Source organism: Dermacentor albipictus, chromosome 9, assembly GCF_038994185.2.
Source record: "Dermacentor albipictus isolate Rhodes 1998 colony chromosome 9, USDA_Dalb.pri_finalv2, whole genome shotgun sequence".
Taxonomy (NCBI): Eukaryota; Metazoa; Arthropoda; class Arachnida; order Ixodida; family Ixodidae; genus Dermacentor; species Dermacentor albipictus.
The window spans coordinates 116641544-116659484 of record NC_091829.1 but is presented as its reverse complement, the minus strand read 5'-3'; the positions used below and the strand labels follow the sequence as shown (position 1 = coordinate 116659484).

The window sequence follows — 17941 nt, the reverse complement described above, 5'->3', positions numbered from 1 at the left end:
GACTCCGCGACTCCGCTCCCCCGTGACAGTGCCAACGTGGGAGCGGCCCGTCTTGACTTAAGAAGTCGAGCCTCCGGACCTCATTCCAATAAATGTTCACACACACACACACACACACACACACACACACACACACGCACACGCACACGCACACGCACACGCACACACACACACACACACACACACACACACACACACGCACACGCACACGCACACACCACAAACGGAAAGATACAGGTGGAAAGATACAGGTGGTGCCAGTTATGGTATGCCGCGCAGCACCCACTCATTGCAAGGTCCAAGGGTTCATTTGACTGCTGCGGCACCTTGCACGAGGGTGCACCTTGCACGAGGGTGACTGCACCCTCGTGCACCCTGCACGAGGGTGCAGGGTGCACCACTGCACCATAGATAATCGAATGCCTGGGTAGAGTGCACCATTAAGTATTTCAGAAGACCCGCCGTGGTTGCTCTCAGTGGCTATGGTGTTAGGCTGCTGAGCACGAGGTCGCGGGATCGAATCCCGGCCATGGCGGCCGCATTTCGATGAGGGCGAAACGCGAAAACACCCGTGTACTTAGATTTAGGTGCACGCTAAAAAACCCCAGGTGGTCACAATTTCTGGAGTCCTCCACTACGGCGTGCCTCATAATCAGAAAGTGGTTTTGGCACGCAAAACCCCATTATTTAATTTTTTGGTGCAGAAGGTGCCGACCGACTAGGCCGAATTGAATAAGCCTATCTCCCGCTCACGAAAAAAGGGTGGCCACCTGAATGACAGTGCGCAGAAGCATGGACGCAATGTCATATCAGCTTGGGTAACGTCATTGCAAACGAGCCTCTAGTCACGTCACCCTATGAAGCCACAAACCCGCCTCGTTGACGCATTGCTTTTTCTCGGTTTTCCAGACACCGTTCAATCCACACTACTGCAGCCAAGTTCTGCGATGGCCGTACATAGGACGGTGTATTTGACCAGCTACCTGCTTGTCATTGCCGCGCTCACAGCCGTGTGCTTGATGATGCATGATGTCCCCTATCTCTCGAGGCATGGGCCGTATGCCTTTTCAAAAGCCGCAAAATCACCAAGCACACTAACGTGAGTTCATATTTCATGTCATGTCCATGATGCAGCGTGTTCCATGTTTTTGGGTAATGCTGGCCCGCCGGTGGCTTCCAATGTTCGCTACCCACTCGTGCGGTAATGTCAAGACCAGCGAAGCGCAATATGCATGCATCTGATCCCGGCCACAGCGGCCGCATTTCGATGGGGCGCAAATGGCAACACAACTATGTAATTAGATTTAGGTGCACCTTAAAGAACCCAAGTGGTCCAAATTTCAGGACTCCCCCACTGCGGCGTGCCTCATAATGAGATCGCTGTTATGCCGCGTAGAACCCCATATTTATTTTTTGATATGCATGCACGTGATGCCTCACATTGCTCAGCGGGACAGAGGCTGATCGTTAGGCTCGAAGGAACAAGCGTAGAATTGAAACAGCGCAACAAAACGTGTAACGATAGAAGCAGGGCATACGGCGCTAACACTGAGCTGCTTAATTTCAGCCGTCACGCTTATCTCTGTAGAGAATGTACACGAAACATACGCACGAAAAAGCAAAGAGCCTTAGTTCGTCATGTGTGCGCAACTTACGTTCACGTGTAACAACACAAAGGCACTTGAGAGACTCTTAGATTCTTGTAATTGATCAAAGCTCCATGATTGGTATTTGTTCTGACGGTTTGTATTGGAGACGTAGCAGTTCACGGTCACCGTGCAGTAGACGCGTAGGCCATTGGCGAAAAGACGAAGCTTCTTCACTTGCGAGTGATAACACAAGTGGCATAGCCCTATCATGGCTTTTGTACAGTTTCGTATAAAATTACTACAGAACTCTGCCCTGCAAATCTTCCAACTGCCATAGAAGGTATAGAAACAAAGCAATCTTGGAAGCAGGGGCTTATTGCTTCATTCGACGTATTGACTGACGTCTCAGTGCAAGGCGCTACTACAGATACGCGTATATACTATAGCCGGCATATTATAGCCAGCGCACAAGTGCAACATCACCGACACGCCGAGAGGCGCGTAGACAGGCGACATGGTGAACGCCACTACTGATTTATTCACTGATAGCATCGCGCCTATCCTATTCCGAACGACCTCATTAAGCCGAAGAATTCGGATCTAAGAATGGGAATCATGTTAACCTTCTTCCATATGCCTTGAAACGTGCTTGCCGCCTTATTTATTACGCTTTATGTACCTTCAGGAAACCGCATTTTCCTTAACGCATGAAGCCAATGGCCATCTGCACACACGTAATAAATGATCTATTTGGGAGGTTACAAAGCAGTTTGAATCCACAAGAGGGAAGTTTAAGCAAATACAATTACATGTGCGGCGTCATTCCAATGCTGGGCACCCTCGCAGCTTCGCTAGAAACAAGTGCCTGAGTTCTTCCAAGCATTACTTGAAGGAAACTTTGGTGGCTTGAACCAGTGGCACATTGAAGAGGGCGCACCGTTTCCTCGAAACTGTGCTCTTCGAACGCAGTGCAACTTAGACAAATCCTTTGTCAGTTCTCGTCTTAGGCGCAAGCTTTTATTTCTCGTCCGCCTTTATTAATTTATCATCTAATGCGACAGAATCGCAAGCATCACTACTGCACACCTCACAGCATGTATGGTTCTAGCACATTTCCCACGTGATCAGTGTTACCAAGTGTTCATTGTCTTCGTTGTAATTTTGATCTTCTGCATCATTGCAGAAGTATTGGGGCAGTTGTATTAGGTAGACAATGTCTCAGTCCTACCAAATGACTGACACTAGTTTGTCATCTTGTATGACTGCGAGACAAAAATTTGGCCCCATAGGGAATATTTTCGCCCAGTGCACAATGTTTGTCGCACATTCTCTAAGCTGCCACACAGACTTCCAAGCATTCGTCTGCTCTCCATACAGGTACCTGGTATTCCTGACCAAAATTTAAAACCATACCAGTTCTAAATACTGTGACAGCTCCGCTGAACTGATTGCAATTTCTTTGAAAGATTCCTCAATAAGTTTACGTGTCAATAAATGAGCATTAGCACCCTTGCTATTACTTAAAACAAGCGAAGACATTTTAATTCTTGTGTTTGACATATTAAATGCCTGCCACAGTTCTGTCAGAAGTCTTTTATTTTGGATCACGTGTTTGCAAAACGAAAATGAAATTATGGGTTTAACCACAACAAAGCAACTCGCAAGCTATGAAAGACTCCTTACTCGGACTCCCTAAACTCAATATGATAAACTTCAGACCTCTAAGGTGCACCTAAATCTAAGCATTAGAGTATTTTCAGATTTCACTCTCATAAGAATGCGGCAGTCGCCTTCAGGAATCAAATCTGCACGTTCTTGCCCAGCAGCAAAATATCATAGCCACTGTAGCAGGTGGTATCAATGTTTGAATTTGTGATTCCTCAGTTCACTTAACACTTGCGATACTAAAGTCTAAAAAGGCGTTATAGAAAGGTGCGATAAAGAAATGAATATTAGTACAATGAACTGACAGAAATATCTGGAGTAACGTCCACAGCAAAACTGATATCAAGGGAGAAAGCTAAAGTAACAATTTCTGGAGGCATAGTTGCACAGTGTAACCCAAGTAAATCCAAGAAATGTTCTGAAACCGAGTCATGCTACAAAGCAAGGAGCATTGTCTCTTTAATGACTTTGCTGAACAACCAAGTTGAAGAAGGCAACTGGAGTTCCTTTCACAACTACAAACATTTCTGTCGCGAATACAGAATTTTCTGTCGTACGACAGAAGTTCCTGATGTGTCTGGAGTTGCGACAGACATTTCTGACGTCACGACAGAAATTCTGATGTTGCAACAGAAACATTCTGTCACGAAGACCAAGAGTTCTGAAGTCGCAACAAAAACGTTCTGTAGCGACAAGAGTTCTCAAGTAGCAACAGCAGCTTTCTATCGTGACAGCGACTCTGACTTTACGACAGCAATTCTGACGTCGCAACAGAAACACTCCGTCGCGACGGCCAAGAGTTCTGAAGTCGCAGCAGAAACATTCTGTCGCGACAACCAGAGATTGTAAAGTCACAACAACAACTTTATATCGCAACATCGATTCTCACGTCGTAATAGGAACTCTCCGTCGGGACTACACATTCTCGGTTGTGGCGTTCGAAATGTGCCACTTTCTGTCGCAGCGAGTTCCGTCGCGACGCTTTAAAATTATATGTCAGTTTCGCATCGGTGGTGTACACTGTACTTTTTTCTTGCGCGGTATTCAATCGTGCTTCTCTGAAGCCCGCAACGCTGATAGCACCGGCACTGGTAATAAAGTCGACGTGGCCAATTGCTATAATTGTGCCGTGACGATGAGACACCAGCAATGCCCTACGGGCCTCCTCAAAATCTGCCGCTGATCAAAATCATACGATCTGCGGGAATGGCTGCGTATATGTTTGTTTTATTTGGTAAGATGTGGGGCGAAGGCCTGTGAACTCACATGTGTCGTTACACTGGTACATTAGTTAATTTCCCAGAAGTATTGCATAAGGTTTTGCAAAGTGAAAAAGAAGTTTTCGGTTCCACAATGTTGCGTTAAAGGCTGTGTCGCTCGGGTCTCATTATTCTGGTACAACGCTGCTGTGAGAAGCCAGTATGCTGTCAGAATGAACCCTCATCCACGAACCATTATGTAGCTATTTCGCATTGAACACGCGAATTATATGCGTGCTCAAAAGTGTAAAGAGCGAGAGACAATTGTCGAATTAGCAGTACCAACCCTAACAGTGTCCGCAGTCACCGTTGTCTACTTCTGAATTTCTTATTTAATATGGGTATCGTACAGCAAAATCGATGTTCTAGCACTACACGATGTACCTGTCACTGGTAAGAAAACTTTTACTCTTCTAGAGATGCGGCAGTTGATGCGGTGGAGTGAAAGCGCATCTTGGCTCTTGAAATGCAAATATAAACATCAACGCAGACAGATTCTTAGTGTTGACGTAGCTAAAATGTACACTTCCATGCATGTTCCGCGTGGTGTAGTGGTAAGTTGTTGGGCTCGGGACCCTCAGGTCCTAAGTTCGAATCGCCGGCTAGGATTTTGTTATATTTTTCTTTTTTTCTACTAAGAAATTTACATAACCTTAAAAAGCTTTGTCAATCTTTAATGAAATATTGATCGAGAACTACAGAACTTTCGACTACAGGACGTCAGACAACAGAACGACAGACAACAGAAACAATGTCCCAAAATACGACCTGCTGAAATTTCCTGTTGTGTTTTTAAAGTGCAAAGTGGCGTAGCTAAGCCACTTTTCAGAGATGGGGAGAGGCTGAGGGTACAAAGGGGTGGGATCGTCGGACACCATGTAAACAAGTTTCGGGGGAAGGCATAGTGGGGCGGGAGCCTGCCCGGTGTGCCACCTCTTTGCTATACCACCGCCCTGAAGCACTCTTGTTGGAGGATTATCGCCGTGCCCATATATTCTGCTTCTAGATAAAGCTTACGGTACCCCTATAATTCAGTTTCTGACTATTTAGCTCATGTCACGTTAGCTGTGCTCGCAAATTCTTGAGCAAGAAGTTACTTCCCCAAGGAGTATGTGTCGCTGATTTTGTTACTGCTGCAATGCACAGAGAGCGTGTCAAGTTGGTTGTGGTCACGTGCGACAGCGCGCTCAACTTGACTCTAACCAACATCAAGTCGGCTGTTGCTTTCACGACAATGCCATTGGAGCTGCTGCTTTTCGCCGACGAGGAGAACAGAGAGGCACTGCAACAGACGGTAAGCTCCTTTATCTTTTGTCACACATCGATTGCATCACACTCAGAAAAGTGCAGTGTCAACCAACCTGAAATCAAAATCAAAATCATAATTTTCACATGAAATTGTAATGACCGGATTGAAATTGAATGAATTAGCGTCGGCAGGATCTAGCTGTCTGCGGCCTGATACAAGTCTAAATTCTTTCAATTCTTACATGCTGCAACAATTGACTGACCGGCTAGGTGGGGCACGATTACAGGAAGAATAGTGTTATCCGAATATATGATACAAGAAAGAACCCATAGAGACGGCTTGTTGCTCAAAGTAAATTATGTTTTTAATTGCGGGCTAGAACATTCATCTGATTATGATGCACACAATAGTTTGGGGACTTCGGATCCATTTTTATGGCATTGCCTTCTGTACCTTGTGTCTAAACGTAACATGGTTTGAATACCTTCTTGAAACCCTTGAAAACCATGGAAGTTGGAAAAACACATTCAAGGGTCTTTAAGACTCCTTGAACTGCGGTCCCTCATTTTTGCATAGAATTGCGTAGATTCGAGGGGAATAAAGTGTGGCTTAGAATTGAGCGCAAGAATCAGGGGGTGAGGTTACCTCAACCCGCATCCGTGCGACTTTTTACCCTCCTCCACCTCCATTTACCACTTCTGTACGTGTGTTTGTGTATATTGAAATCAATAAAATCAAATCACTACATTATACCGCCCTAGACCTCCTCTCGCTAATCTTCCAGTTAGAATCTAATGCAAAAGCCTTCATGCTTTATTAGTTTCGCTTGAATACAAATTGTGTTGTTTCTTTACCGCATTACTTCGTCTCACCAGATCTCACTGTGGCCTGAGAGCGTGCTGAAGCGTCTTCATTACAAAGTGTCAGCAGTGAAGTTCCCCGAGCCTGATTCCGAAACGTGGCGTGGCCTCTTCAGGCCTTGTGCATCTCAGCGCCTATTTATTCCTGTGAGTGAGGGGCCAATGTACCCTGTTTGTTGCGTGCTTGATTTTATTAGTGCCCCAGTCAAGTTCAGTATTATTTTCGCAAGACACTGTCTATAACTGAATCTGGAAGTGGCTTAGGAGAGTATGAATGCTAGATAATTGGTACAAGTCAAAGGATGAAAAACAACGAAAAAATTAACAGAGACAAGGTACGAACACAGGATGAGCACTGACTGCCGAAAACTAGGGTGGATAGAGCGCCTATACAAATATACATTTGAAAAAGGAGGGGAAGGTTTGTTATCGTACATTTTATCCGTGCATGGCGTGAAGTGATAAAAAGTAGACAATAATGATGAAAGCTGTTTGGTGACTGAGATGCCTAATTTTTTTGTGAGTTATGGGAATAGAAAGAGCACTGACGCAGGCATCAGCTTTACGCATCGTCGCAAATACTTCAAATATCTTACGTGCTGGTTGGTTACTATACTATACTCCGACCCATTTATATTCTGTAAATTTCCTTCGCACGATCGGGGTCCCCTGCGAGTAATTAATCTAAGTAAATGTACTCCCTCACAGACTCTACAGGCTGACTGGCGATCCTGAACTGTTGTTCCCTTGATATTAATCTTCAACCCTTCGCTTACACTCTCTTTGTTAAGCTCCTCACTGATTTGTTGAAGTTGAAGTTGAAGTTGAAGTTTATTTTCACCACTAACAGTACAGTGTGTTTTACACTGTACTGTTACTGTACACTGTACACTGTACTGTTGCAACTCGAACGCAGTGCTGCAGAAGAGGACACTGTCATCTACAGCCGAAGGTTGCCTAGATATCCGCCGTTGATCCTCACTCCAAAGCCTTCGGGGTTTAATAGCTTGAATACTTCGTCCAAGCACCCAGTGCAAAGCATTGGAGAGATTGTGTCTCCTTGTAAGACCCCGTTTTTTATAGGCACCTTCCAACTTTTGCTGTAGAGAATGAAGGTAGCGGTGGAATCTCTGTTTAAACTTTCCAAGATATTTCCATAAGCGCGCTGTACTCCTTGACTACGTTATGCCTCTATGACTGCTGGTATCTCTACTGAATCAAATGCCTTCAGGTAATCTCTCAAAGCCACACAGAGATGCTGATTGTACTCTGCGGATTTCTCGATTACCTTATTGATAACATGGATATGATTCATTGTAAATTATCTCTTGTGAAACCTGCTTGTTCCCTTGGTTGACCAAACTCCACTGTTGCCTTTAGAGAGCGAGAGGCAATATTGGTGAATATTTTATATATTACTGGAAGTAAGCTAATGGGCCTATAATCTTTGAATTTTGCATCATCTCCCTTTCGTGTGGGTTAGGTTCTCAGGGATCTGTGAAGACGCTCGACAGTTCTTACGAAGGACCGCCAGTTTTTCATCAAATATAACTCCTCAATCGTTCATTAAAATGACTGCTAGTTCATCTTCTCCTGCCGCTTTTCCCGGGTTCATGTCTTGCAATGCCTTCGAGCTTCATTGCTTGTTATAGAAGGACCCTTTGTAATCTGTTCAATACTATTTCGAATGGAGGTATCGTGGCTTCAGTATAGAATATACTGAAAAATATATACTACATATCAGTATAGAATTCTTCCGCTGCCTTTAGTATATGTTCGAGATCGCGGATTACCCAGCAAATCTTTCAATGAACATCTCTTAGTTTATCTGATGCCGAGTTCCCTTGTCACTGATTGAGACTGCGTCCACTTTTGCTCCTTCCTCAGTCCCTCGCGCATTATAATTACAAATATCCCCTATTTTTTCTATGGTAAATATTTTTACAGTCCTGTTAATTCTATATGATATCTATTTTTGGACACATTCATCCTGTGTAGTTTCTGTATTATGTCCTTTCTTACTTCGGAGGGCGTAGCTACTGTTTACATTGCTCCCACTTCAACTGCTGCTTCTAAAGCAAGCATAGTTATGATTTAAAGCCCGCCGTGGTTGCTCAGTGGCTATGGTGTTAGGCTGCTGAGCACGAGGTCGCAGGAAGAACCCCAGGTGGTCAAAATTTCCGGAGTCCTCCACTACGGCGTGCGCCATAATCAGAAAGTGGTTTTGGCACGTAATACCCCATAATTTATTTTTTATGATTTAATTCATTGCCTCTATGTCATCTTCATCTCTGTGCTCTAACGCGGCATATTTGTTTGAAAGCGCCAACCTAAATTCGTCTGCTTTTAGCCTTAACGCGTCTAGGTTGGCTTGTTTCTCCTTGACCAATTTTACCCTTCTCTTTTCAAATTATGGTGAATCCTAGCCCTCACTAACCTGCGATCACTACACTTTACCCTACCTAACACGTTTACACCCTGCAGTATGCTGATACCAGCAGAAACTATAAAACACTTTCATTTCTTTTTTCACCATTAGGACATTTCCACGTGCACTTGTGTTCCAACACTTCCTAAGGAAGGTGTTCAATATTCGCAGTTCATTTCTTTCCGGAGATTCTGCGATCTCTCCTCGAGTGTTCCTAGATTCCACGCCACAGGTGCCTATTCCTTGTTCACCAGTATGCTTTCCCCCGCTTTTACAATGAAGTCGCCCATGGCTACAAGATAGTGAGTTTGCACTTTTCGCATTGATAATTCAAATAATCTGTTCATTTCTTTATCATCGTGACTGGAGGTTGGAGCATAGGTTTGCGCTAGCTTTTTCTATGCCTTCTATTCAGCTTTACTAGGACTACGGCTACCCCCTCATTATTGCTGTAGGATTCGTCAGTGTTACCCGCTATGTCCTTATTGATTAGGAAAAATTACTATATACTGCTTCTTCTCTGGAAGTCCTCTATAGCAGAAGACGTGACCATTGGTGAGCACGCTATAAGCCTCAACAGTTCCTCTAACCAAACTAAGGCCAATGATAAATAAAATAATGCCTGTTAGTTCTTCAATGATTCCTGTTAGGCCAGCTTCACTCGAGAAAGTTCAGGTGTTAAACGTTGCAAGGGTCAGTTTCCATTGGTGGCCGGTCCGACTCCAGAGATTCTTAGCGCCCTCTGCTGCTTTCCATGTTTGACCGCTGCCTTGGTCAGGAGCTGTGCAGTTGCTGGGGAGTAAGGGCCATTGGGTAATGAAATGAGTCCTTTGGAAGGCAGTGGCAGAATACTGCAACAAGGAGGCCAATTCCTGTTTTGGTGAGGGGGCATCTTGTTGAAGCTTAGTGGGTCTTCTGAATTTGGTTGTACCTGGATAAATATAGCTGCACTTGCTCTCTGCGTTTTTGTGAGCACTGGGTGCCACTCCAAGCCCGGACACGTAGTTTACAGTGTGAGGTGAATTCGAATTCCCCACCTTCATAAAAACAGCGTTGATTTGAGCTTCTGACTGTGACAACACAGTGTCCCAACTAGCTCAGTCAGATAGTTCTGTAGGCTGTCAGACCACCTTATGTAGGAGAATTCCAGCCCTGATATTTGATTATGCAAGGATTTTTAAAAAAGCTTGCTTAACAATTTATGAATTTCAACTCCAGCTTCATCGGATTTGATGAAGTTCCCTTGATTTTGGCTCAATAGTCTATTTAAACCGTGCAGAAGGTAGAAAAATTCAAGTGGAAGAGACACACATCCCTTCTTTCCTCAGATGCCTTACGTAAACTTACGCCTGGCGTCAGCTAACGCATGTGCCAGTTATGAACCAATTTGAACGCACCTACTACGAGTGCACCTTTGTTGGTAATATACAGTACCATGTAAACTGCTCACAGAGCTTGCTGCCGGGCGTGGATGCTGTGATCTACGTGGACGCCGATGTCCTTTTCGTAAGCCCAATTGAGATGCTGTGGCAGCACTTCGCATCCATGAACACATCGCACCTAGCGGCGATGGCCCCCGAGAGTGAGGACTATGCCAGTAATTGGTACCGGAACTCCGCCAGGCACCCCTCCTATCAACCGCTTGGTAAGAAATGGCGTATGTACCCACGCTGGTTTCTGATTCGCTAATACAGTGTGATGCTTACTTAACTTCAGCTAATGGGTGGCCGTAGAAGCAGCGGCACTTAAGCTGGAAAGCAAAAATACTAACGTGCTTGAATTTAGGCAAGTACATAGCAAGAACCCCATGTAATGATAACTAATCTAACACCCTCCCATACAGCATTATTTAGAACGACCATGCAGTTTCAACGCACCGCACTTCTCAATTTCATTTTAAGGAATGGTGTATATAACAGATCACCAATAAGCAAGACACTTCTCGGAGCATAAAGAACGCAGTCCGTGCTGTTCTTTCCTATCTTTGTTGTGAAATAGTGCTTTCCTTAAGGTCTCAATTTCTGTTCGTTATGACCCAGCAATAAGTCACATTTTCCACCAATCCGCTTTGTGACGACCTATCGCTGAATCCCACACCTGTGTAAATGTCTTGATTTCGAGAGAAATGGTTTTGTTATCCACCTGACCAAAGAAACAAGAAAGCTGTCACTTTCGTTCGTTTTTAAGAAGAGATTGTTTGTATACTAAGAAACGTATCTGCGTAGCCTCACATAGAGAATAACCACCATGAGCAACCAGTGAATCATCATCATCATCAGCAGCAGCAGCAGCAGCAGCAGCAGCAGCAGCAGCAGCCTGATTACGCCCACTGCACGGCAAAGGCCTCGCCCATACTTCTACAACTACCCCAGTCATGTACTAATTGTGCCCATGTTGTCCCTGCAAACTTCGTAATCTCATCCGCCCACCTAACTTTCTGCCGCCCTGTGCTACGCTTCTCTACGCTTGGAATCCACTCGATACCTCTTAATGATCATCGGTTATCTTCCCTCCCCATTACATGTCCAGCCCATGCCCATTTCTTTTGCTTGATTTCAACTAAGATATCAGTAACTCGTGTTTGTTCCCTCACCCAATCTGCTCTTTTCTTATCCCTTAACGTTACACCTATCATTCTTCTTTCCATAGATCGTTGCGTCGTCCTCAATTTAAGTAGAACCCTTTTCGTAAGCCTCCTGGTTTCTGCCCCGTACGTGAGTACTGGTAAGACACAGCTGTTATATACTTTTCTCTTGAGGGGTAAAGGCAGCCTGCTGTTCATAATCTGAGAATGCCTGCCAAACACACCCCAGCCCATTCGTATTCTTCGGATTATTTCAGTCTCATGATCCAGATCCGCAGTCACTACCTGTCCTAAGTAGGTATATTCCCTTACGACTTCCAGTGCCTCACTACCTATCGTAACCTGCTGTTCTCTTCCGAGACTGTTAAACATTACTTTCGTTTTCTGCAGATAAATTTTTCGACCCACCCTTCTGCTTTGCCTCTCCAGGTCAGTGAGCGTGCATTGTAGTTGGTTCCCTGAGTTGCTAAGCAAGGCGATATCATCAGCGAATCGCAAGTTAGTAAGGTATTCTCCATTATCTCTTATCCCCAAATCTTCCCAATCCAGGGCTCTGAATACCTCCTGTAAACACGCTGTGAAAAGCATTGGAGAAATCGTATCTGCATGCCTGACGCCTTTCTTTATTCGGATTTTGTTGCTTTCTTTATGATGGACTACGCTGGCTGTGGAGCCGCTATAGATGTCGTTTAGTATATTTACATAAGGCTCGTCTATACCCTGATTCCGCAATGCCTCTATGACTGCTGATATTTCGGCTGAATCAAACGCTTTCTCGTAATCTATGAAAGCTATATATATAAGGGTTGGTTATATTCCGCACATTTCTCTATGACCTGATTGATAGTGTGAATATGGTCTATTGTTGAGTAGCCTTTACGGAATCCTGCCTGATCCTGCCTGATCCTGAAGACATATTTATTGGAAAAGAATTACACTGTCAAATGGCAATGCCTTTTTTTTTAATCAATAGTTGCATTCTCTCCAGTATGTTAACCAAAGCGGGGTTTTCAACTCACTTGTGAAATTAGGCCTGTTAATCTATATAATAGATTAACCTGAGCTTTAGGTCGTAAAAGTCAAAATATAGCGAAATTCAAAGAAATCTTACCGTCTTAGTTGGCTAGCATCTAGATATGAAACAAATTGAGATATGGAGCTAAATCAGCAAATATAGTTATCAGTAATCTCCAAATAAAAACACGGTAGCTAATACATTCGTGAGTAAAGGTATTGGACAGTTTTAGGCTTGTAGCGCAGCTCGGAAGAGCAAAAAAGGAATAAGGTAGGGGTAATCAAAGGGAACGGGAAAAAGAGTGAGCGCTAACTTCCAACTGAAAGTTTATTTCGTGACACGAGACTACTTATACACTCGGCAAACCATATGACATCAGGAGATAACAAAGACATGAAGCAACAAAACCGATAGTGACCAAGTGGTAACATTCAGACAGCCTGTGGCTGCAGTCGGAGATACGCCAATTCAGTGTTTGATAATGATAATGAAGGTGAGCTTACACATGCATTGCCCAGACCAATGATAGCCTTTGCTTCGATGATTTCTCTTGTGAGCTGATTACGACTGCGACCAAGAATGACGCATTCCTCTAAGACAGGTTCGCAACCACACGTTTTGCAGTGCTGCGCCAGAAACCCCCCAGCTGTAATACAATTCTTGGCATTATAACGATGTTCGCGCAGCCTGTCATTCAGACATCGCCCAGTCTGTCCAACGTAACATTTTCCGCACTTGAGTGGAAAAGAATAAACGACACAATGTGTGCAATTAACAAACTTATTTTTGTGGTTCTTATCACAGGAAAGAGGAGCTACCTTATTGGGATTAGTGAGTTTGCAAATCCTCATTAGCTTGTTAGGGGCAGAAAAAACTACACGAACATTCGCTCGCTGGGCGATTTTCTTAAGATTATGCGAGACGGTGTGAATATAAGGGATGACGCTAGTCCTACCCCTAGTAGTTACAGGATTATCTGCGTGCTGGTTGTCTTTTCTTCGCTCTCTTAGAATTCCTTCTGCTATTGATACTTGTAGGGACACGGGATAACCAGCCTGCGAAAGCCGATCGCACTGAGAGGCAAAACTAGACGAAACAGTATGGTGGCACGACTTTTTCAAAGCATTATTAAGGCAAAGGTTAGCAATGCCTCTCTTGATCAACTTGGAATGGGCCGAATGAAACGGAAGAAGTGGTTTGTTAGCACGCGGTTCATAGGACCAACATGTATGAATATCCGAACAAGCTAAGCGCAAATCCAAAAACCGGATCTCATGATCCTGTGGGAGCTCGTAGGTAACGTCAAGGGGCGCTAGGCATTCTTGGACTATTGGCACAACCAAGGCGACCTCAGTCTCAAGGTCAGCCGGAGAACACTGAACACAAAACAAAAAATCGTCCACGTAACGAAATATTTTAAAAATGTTAGTCTGACAAAGGTTGACTGACATGGCGACGTGGCGACGAGGAGCTGCTTGAAGTGATCACACTCGCCAATAGTCACTCACTTGCACTGTCATCTGGCGCAAAAGTCTCCGGGGCAAACCCTTCAGCAACTCATTATGCAAAAAAAGAGGTGAGGCGTGCCGACAGGACACAAGTATAGATAAGGAGACAACACGAACGCCGACAATCAACTGAAGGGAGCACCCAGGCGAAGAAAGAAAGTAGACACAAAACTCATCTGCGCAAGCTCTGGAATGATATCACCACGTGTCAGTCGGGTACATGCACCGGTCTACGTGAGGGATAACTGTTAAGGGACTCAATCTCTTCCTTATGTAATGTAACCAAAGCCTGACTCAAGCGCATTCCCACCATTATAGATATGCCATGCCTCTACCATAAGAGGCGTATCTTCATTCTTATGCCGGTACAAAATCGTGCATTCATCTTCCTCGGGTGGGCAGTTACAATCCTGGCAATGTAGGGAAAGATTAGATGGCGATCCACCGGTTAACGACCTTTTACGTTCCTATAACCTATCATTGATACACCGCCCAGTTTCCCTACGTAGAACTGGCCACAGCTAAAGAGAACTTTATAAACCACACCCATACGACAATACGTAAAACTGTTGTTCTTATTGTGCTTCACTAGACATATGTCTGTTCTTTTTATTTGCCTTTTACCTGCTCCTTTTTGCTCTGCACGGTAGCGCATTCCTTACCTAGCTAATTAGGAGCAGTGAAAGCCACATTAACATCATATCTACTTGCAACTTTTTTAAGCCTGCGCGATACTGAATAAATGTACGGGATAGCCACTACTCTATTTTTGCTATTACTGCTTTCTCTTATCAAGTACGTCCCCCTCGCAACCGACTTCTTTAGGCGTTCAGTCACAGTGGCCACTGCTACGCTAGGATAACCCGCTTCTAATAGGTGCCGTACCTGCGCATTAAAGCTGCTCCCTACTCTTATGAAATGCTCCCTTCCGTTGATAGTCGGCGTTAGTGTTGCCCACTTCTGTACTCTAGTGTCCTGTCTGCACGCCTCACCTCTTTTTTGCATAAAGAATCCTAACCAGCTAGCTCGGCTTTCTGTCGACCTAACCTTAAGGAACAGCTCCTGCAGCTTTTCCTAACTCGTAAAGAATTAGTCCGCTGGGTCATGAAGCCTGCTTGCTTCATCGCTTCCAGTAATAGACGCTACCATTTCCGTGGTATCAACTTGAACTGCAAATATATTTCTGCGAAAGAAAACGACATGCTTACTTTTCAAAGTGACTTATTCTTGGGCACACCCATAAGATATGCAATACAATCTGTCTAATAGCGTGAGGGAGGCATGCATAAGAGAACACACGCGTGAGAGCTATCCTACTTATATAGTGCAGTCGCTTCAAGGCTTCTTCACGCTGTTTGAAGTATGGTTCATGTTTTTTCTGGAATTCATTCGTTTTTATCTTTTGTGACACTAAAGGAGTGCTTATTGTATATTTCAGTTCTTTAAAATTTCATAAAAAACAGTAACTTTATTGCAGCATCAAATCTCACCTTTGAAGTACCTGCTGCAGTGGCTCGCTCAGCGACTTTGGCTCTCTGTTGCTGATCATGAACTTGCGGACTCGGTTCCCAAAATTGTAGCCTGAGCACAACGCAAGAATGGTCTACTTAAGGTGAAGGTGAATGTAAAAGACCAGTAGATGATCGAAATAAATTGAGCAGCCATGTGATGCTTTCCGCCAGGTCCCTCATTGTTGTGTAAGCGCAGCTTAAACATGGTGAAATGCAGAACTGAAATGGTACGCTTAAGTACCCACCAATCACCAGCAAAAAATGAAACTGAAAACATGCAGCGACTTAGCCTGGTGACTTAGAAAAGTTCTTTGAGAAAGGGAAGCATTTAAAAAATGCAAGAATCATTTTGCGAAGTCAGTGACGTCAGGTCAGCAACGCTGGTGACGGAATCACATTGCTATCCTGAAAAGGAAGTTGTGATCTTAGTTTGCACGGCTTGTAATCAGTCTTTGAAATGGAAACTACTGCAAAAATACAAGGGAGGTGGTGGTCACTGACCAGTTCCAAAGCTAGTTTATATTTTAAGAAATATTTGATCCATCTCCAACAGATGATACGTACATATTCTTGAACCTGAATTACAAGTACTTTTTACTTATCTGGTGATCCACACCCTTTATTTTTACACGTTGTCTGACCAGATGAGTGTTTGTATCTCTTGATCAGTTGGAGGTATCAGTCTAATCTGATAGACCGGACCTTCCTTCCCACTAATTTGCAATCGGCATTTCATGATTTCTTTTGCCAACTTTCCCGTTCATGCCAAACACAGGTGTCAACTCAGGCGTGATGCTAATGAATCTTACCCGCATGCGGAAGTTTGGCTGGGAGGAGCACATGAGGCCACTGCAGCAAGTCTATGGCGAGAACATACCCTGGGGCGACCAGGACCTCCTGAACATCTTCTTTGGCACCAACCCTGAACGCCTGTTGGTGTTTTCGTGCCGGTGGAACTACCGGACCGATCACTGCATGCACGGAACACACTGCACTGAGGGACCACCGGCTGTTGTCCACGGGTCACGCAACGTCTTCGCTGTGTACTCGCAGCCGCCTTTCTGGGAACTTCACCAGGCCATGAGGGAGGTGAGATTAGCAGCAATAGTTGGCAAGATTTCTTCGGTGTCTAGGTTTCGTTCGTAGCATTACTATTTTAACGAAATGCTAGGACTCACTTTCAAACAGCAACATTGAAGTGACATCTGGTGACGCTGTGCTCAGCCACAGTGTTAGTTCGTTTAGTGCATGTTGCGGTTGTGTGCCTTAACTGCTAGCATAAAGGGTGCTGCAGTGAATGAAACTGCTAAATAGTAGAGTTGTATTCTGTTATTGTTGCTAAGACCAGAGGAATTGATCTAATTTTATTGCTCTCCAAGACAGGTGAGACAACAGTAAGGGCCACAAAATTGAGGCCATCATTGGGGTCAGACCAGCGCTTCATGACCCCTCAAGTTCAAATTTTCCGGCAAGCAAGTGCTGATTCACGAATCCATTAAAAGGGATCAGTGCAAATGAGTAGATGCTGACCAGCCGGGACCTTTGATTGGGATCGTATAATCCAAAAATTTTAAATGATGCAATACTACTATGAAACATAGAATTAGGCTGAACAAGCAACACTGATACAATCTCGAGTCATTGCCGAAAGACAGGTTAGAGATCAGCACGATTTCAGTTCAAGTTATTGTTGCTGTATCTGTAGATATGATGCTGCCAAACATATTGTTAAACATCGCTAAAATAGACCTACCTGCCATGGACTAATACACCCTAATTTGAGCTGGTTTTCTAGTTTCATTGATATATAACACATCATAGTTCATTTCCGTGTTGAAATAATTTTATTTCCAACAACTGCGTTGCGAGGATGACTAGGAGTAACGCTGCACATGGCAGCATGAGGGAAATCTGGCCACCTCACAAGCAGGGCAGCTTCGTAGCGGGTAAACAAAAGCAGACATTATGCATAATGGATAATGGATTCTCTCCATAAGAGAGAACCACCACGGTTAGAATTAGAACAATGTAGTCGTGGAAACAAATGGCAGAGTTGTAAGAAAACATGGGTATAAGGGCAAAATGATGAAACAACGAAAAGGGACATAAATTTATTGCTGAAGCAAATTCCATCACACAAATAAATCGCGTAGCTTTTTGGGGGCAGAACGTTGCCGTAACTCGCGTAGGCGACGTAATGATGATATGAGAGAGTTGTGTATTTAAGAGAGATTCAAGTTCAGTTTCATCTTATTCAGAGCCAGCATATTGAC

The 17941-nt window shown here is 44.2% G+C and overlaps 1 protein-coding gene across 1 annotated transcript in view; it reads left to right on the top strand.

Moving 5' to 3' along the window:
- Nucleotides 1–17941, top strand: part of LOC139050074 (glucoside xylosyltransferase 2-like) — a 47244-nt gene that overhangs the window by 13708 nt on the left and 15595 nt on the right. Inside the window, exons 2-6 of the mRNA XM_070526267.1 lie at nt 910–1099; nt 5660–5807; nt 6638–6769; nt 10503–10695; nt 16444–16757. Coding sequence (XP_070382368.1) covers nt 948–1099; nt 5660–5807; nt 6638–6769; nt 10503–10695; nt 16444–16757 — 939 coding nt within the window. The 5' untranslated portion in view covers nt 910–947. The remainder of the gene's footprint in view (nt 1–909; nt 1100–5659; nt 5808–6637; nt 6770–10502; nt 10696–16443; nt 16758–17941) is intronic.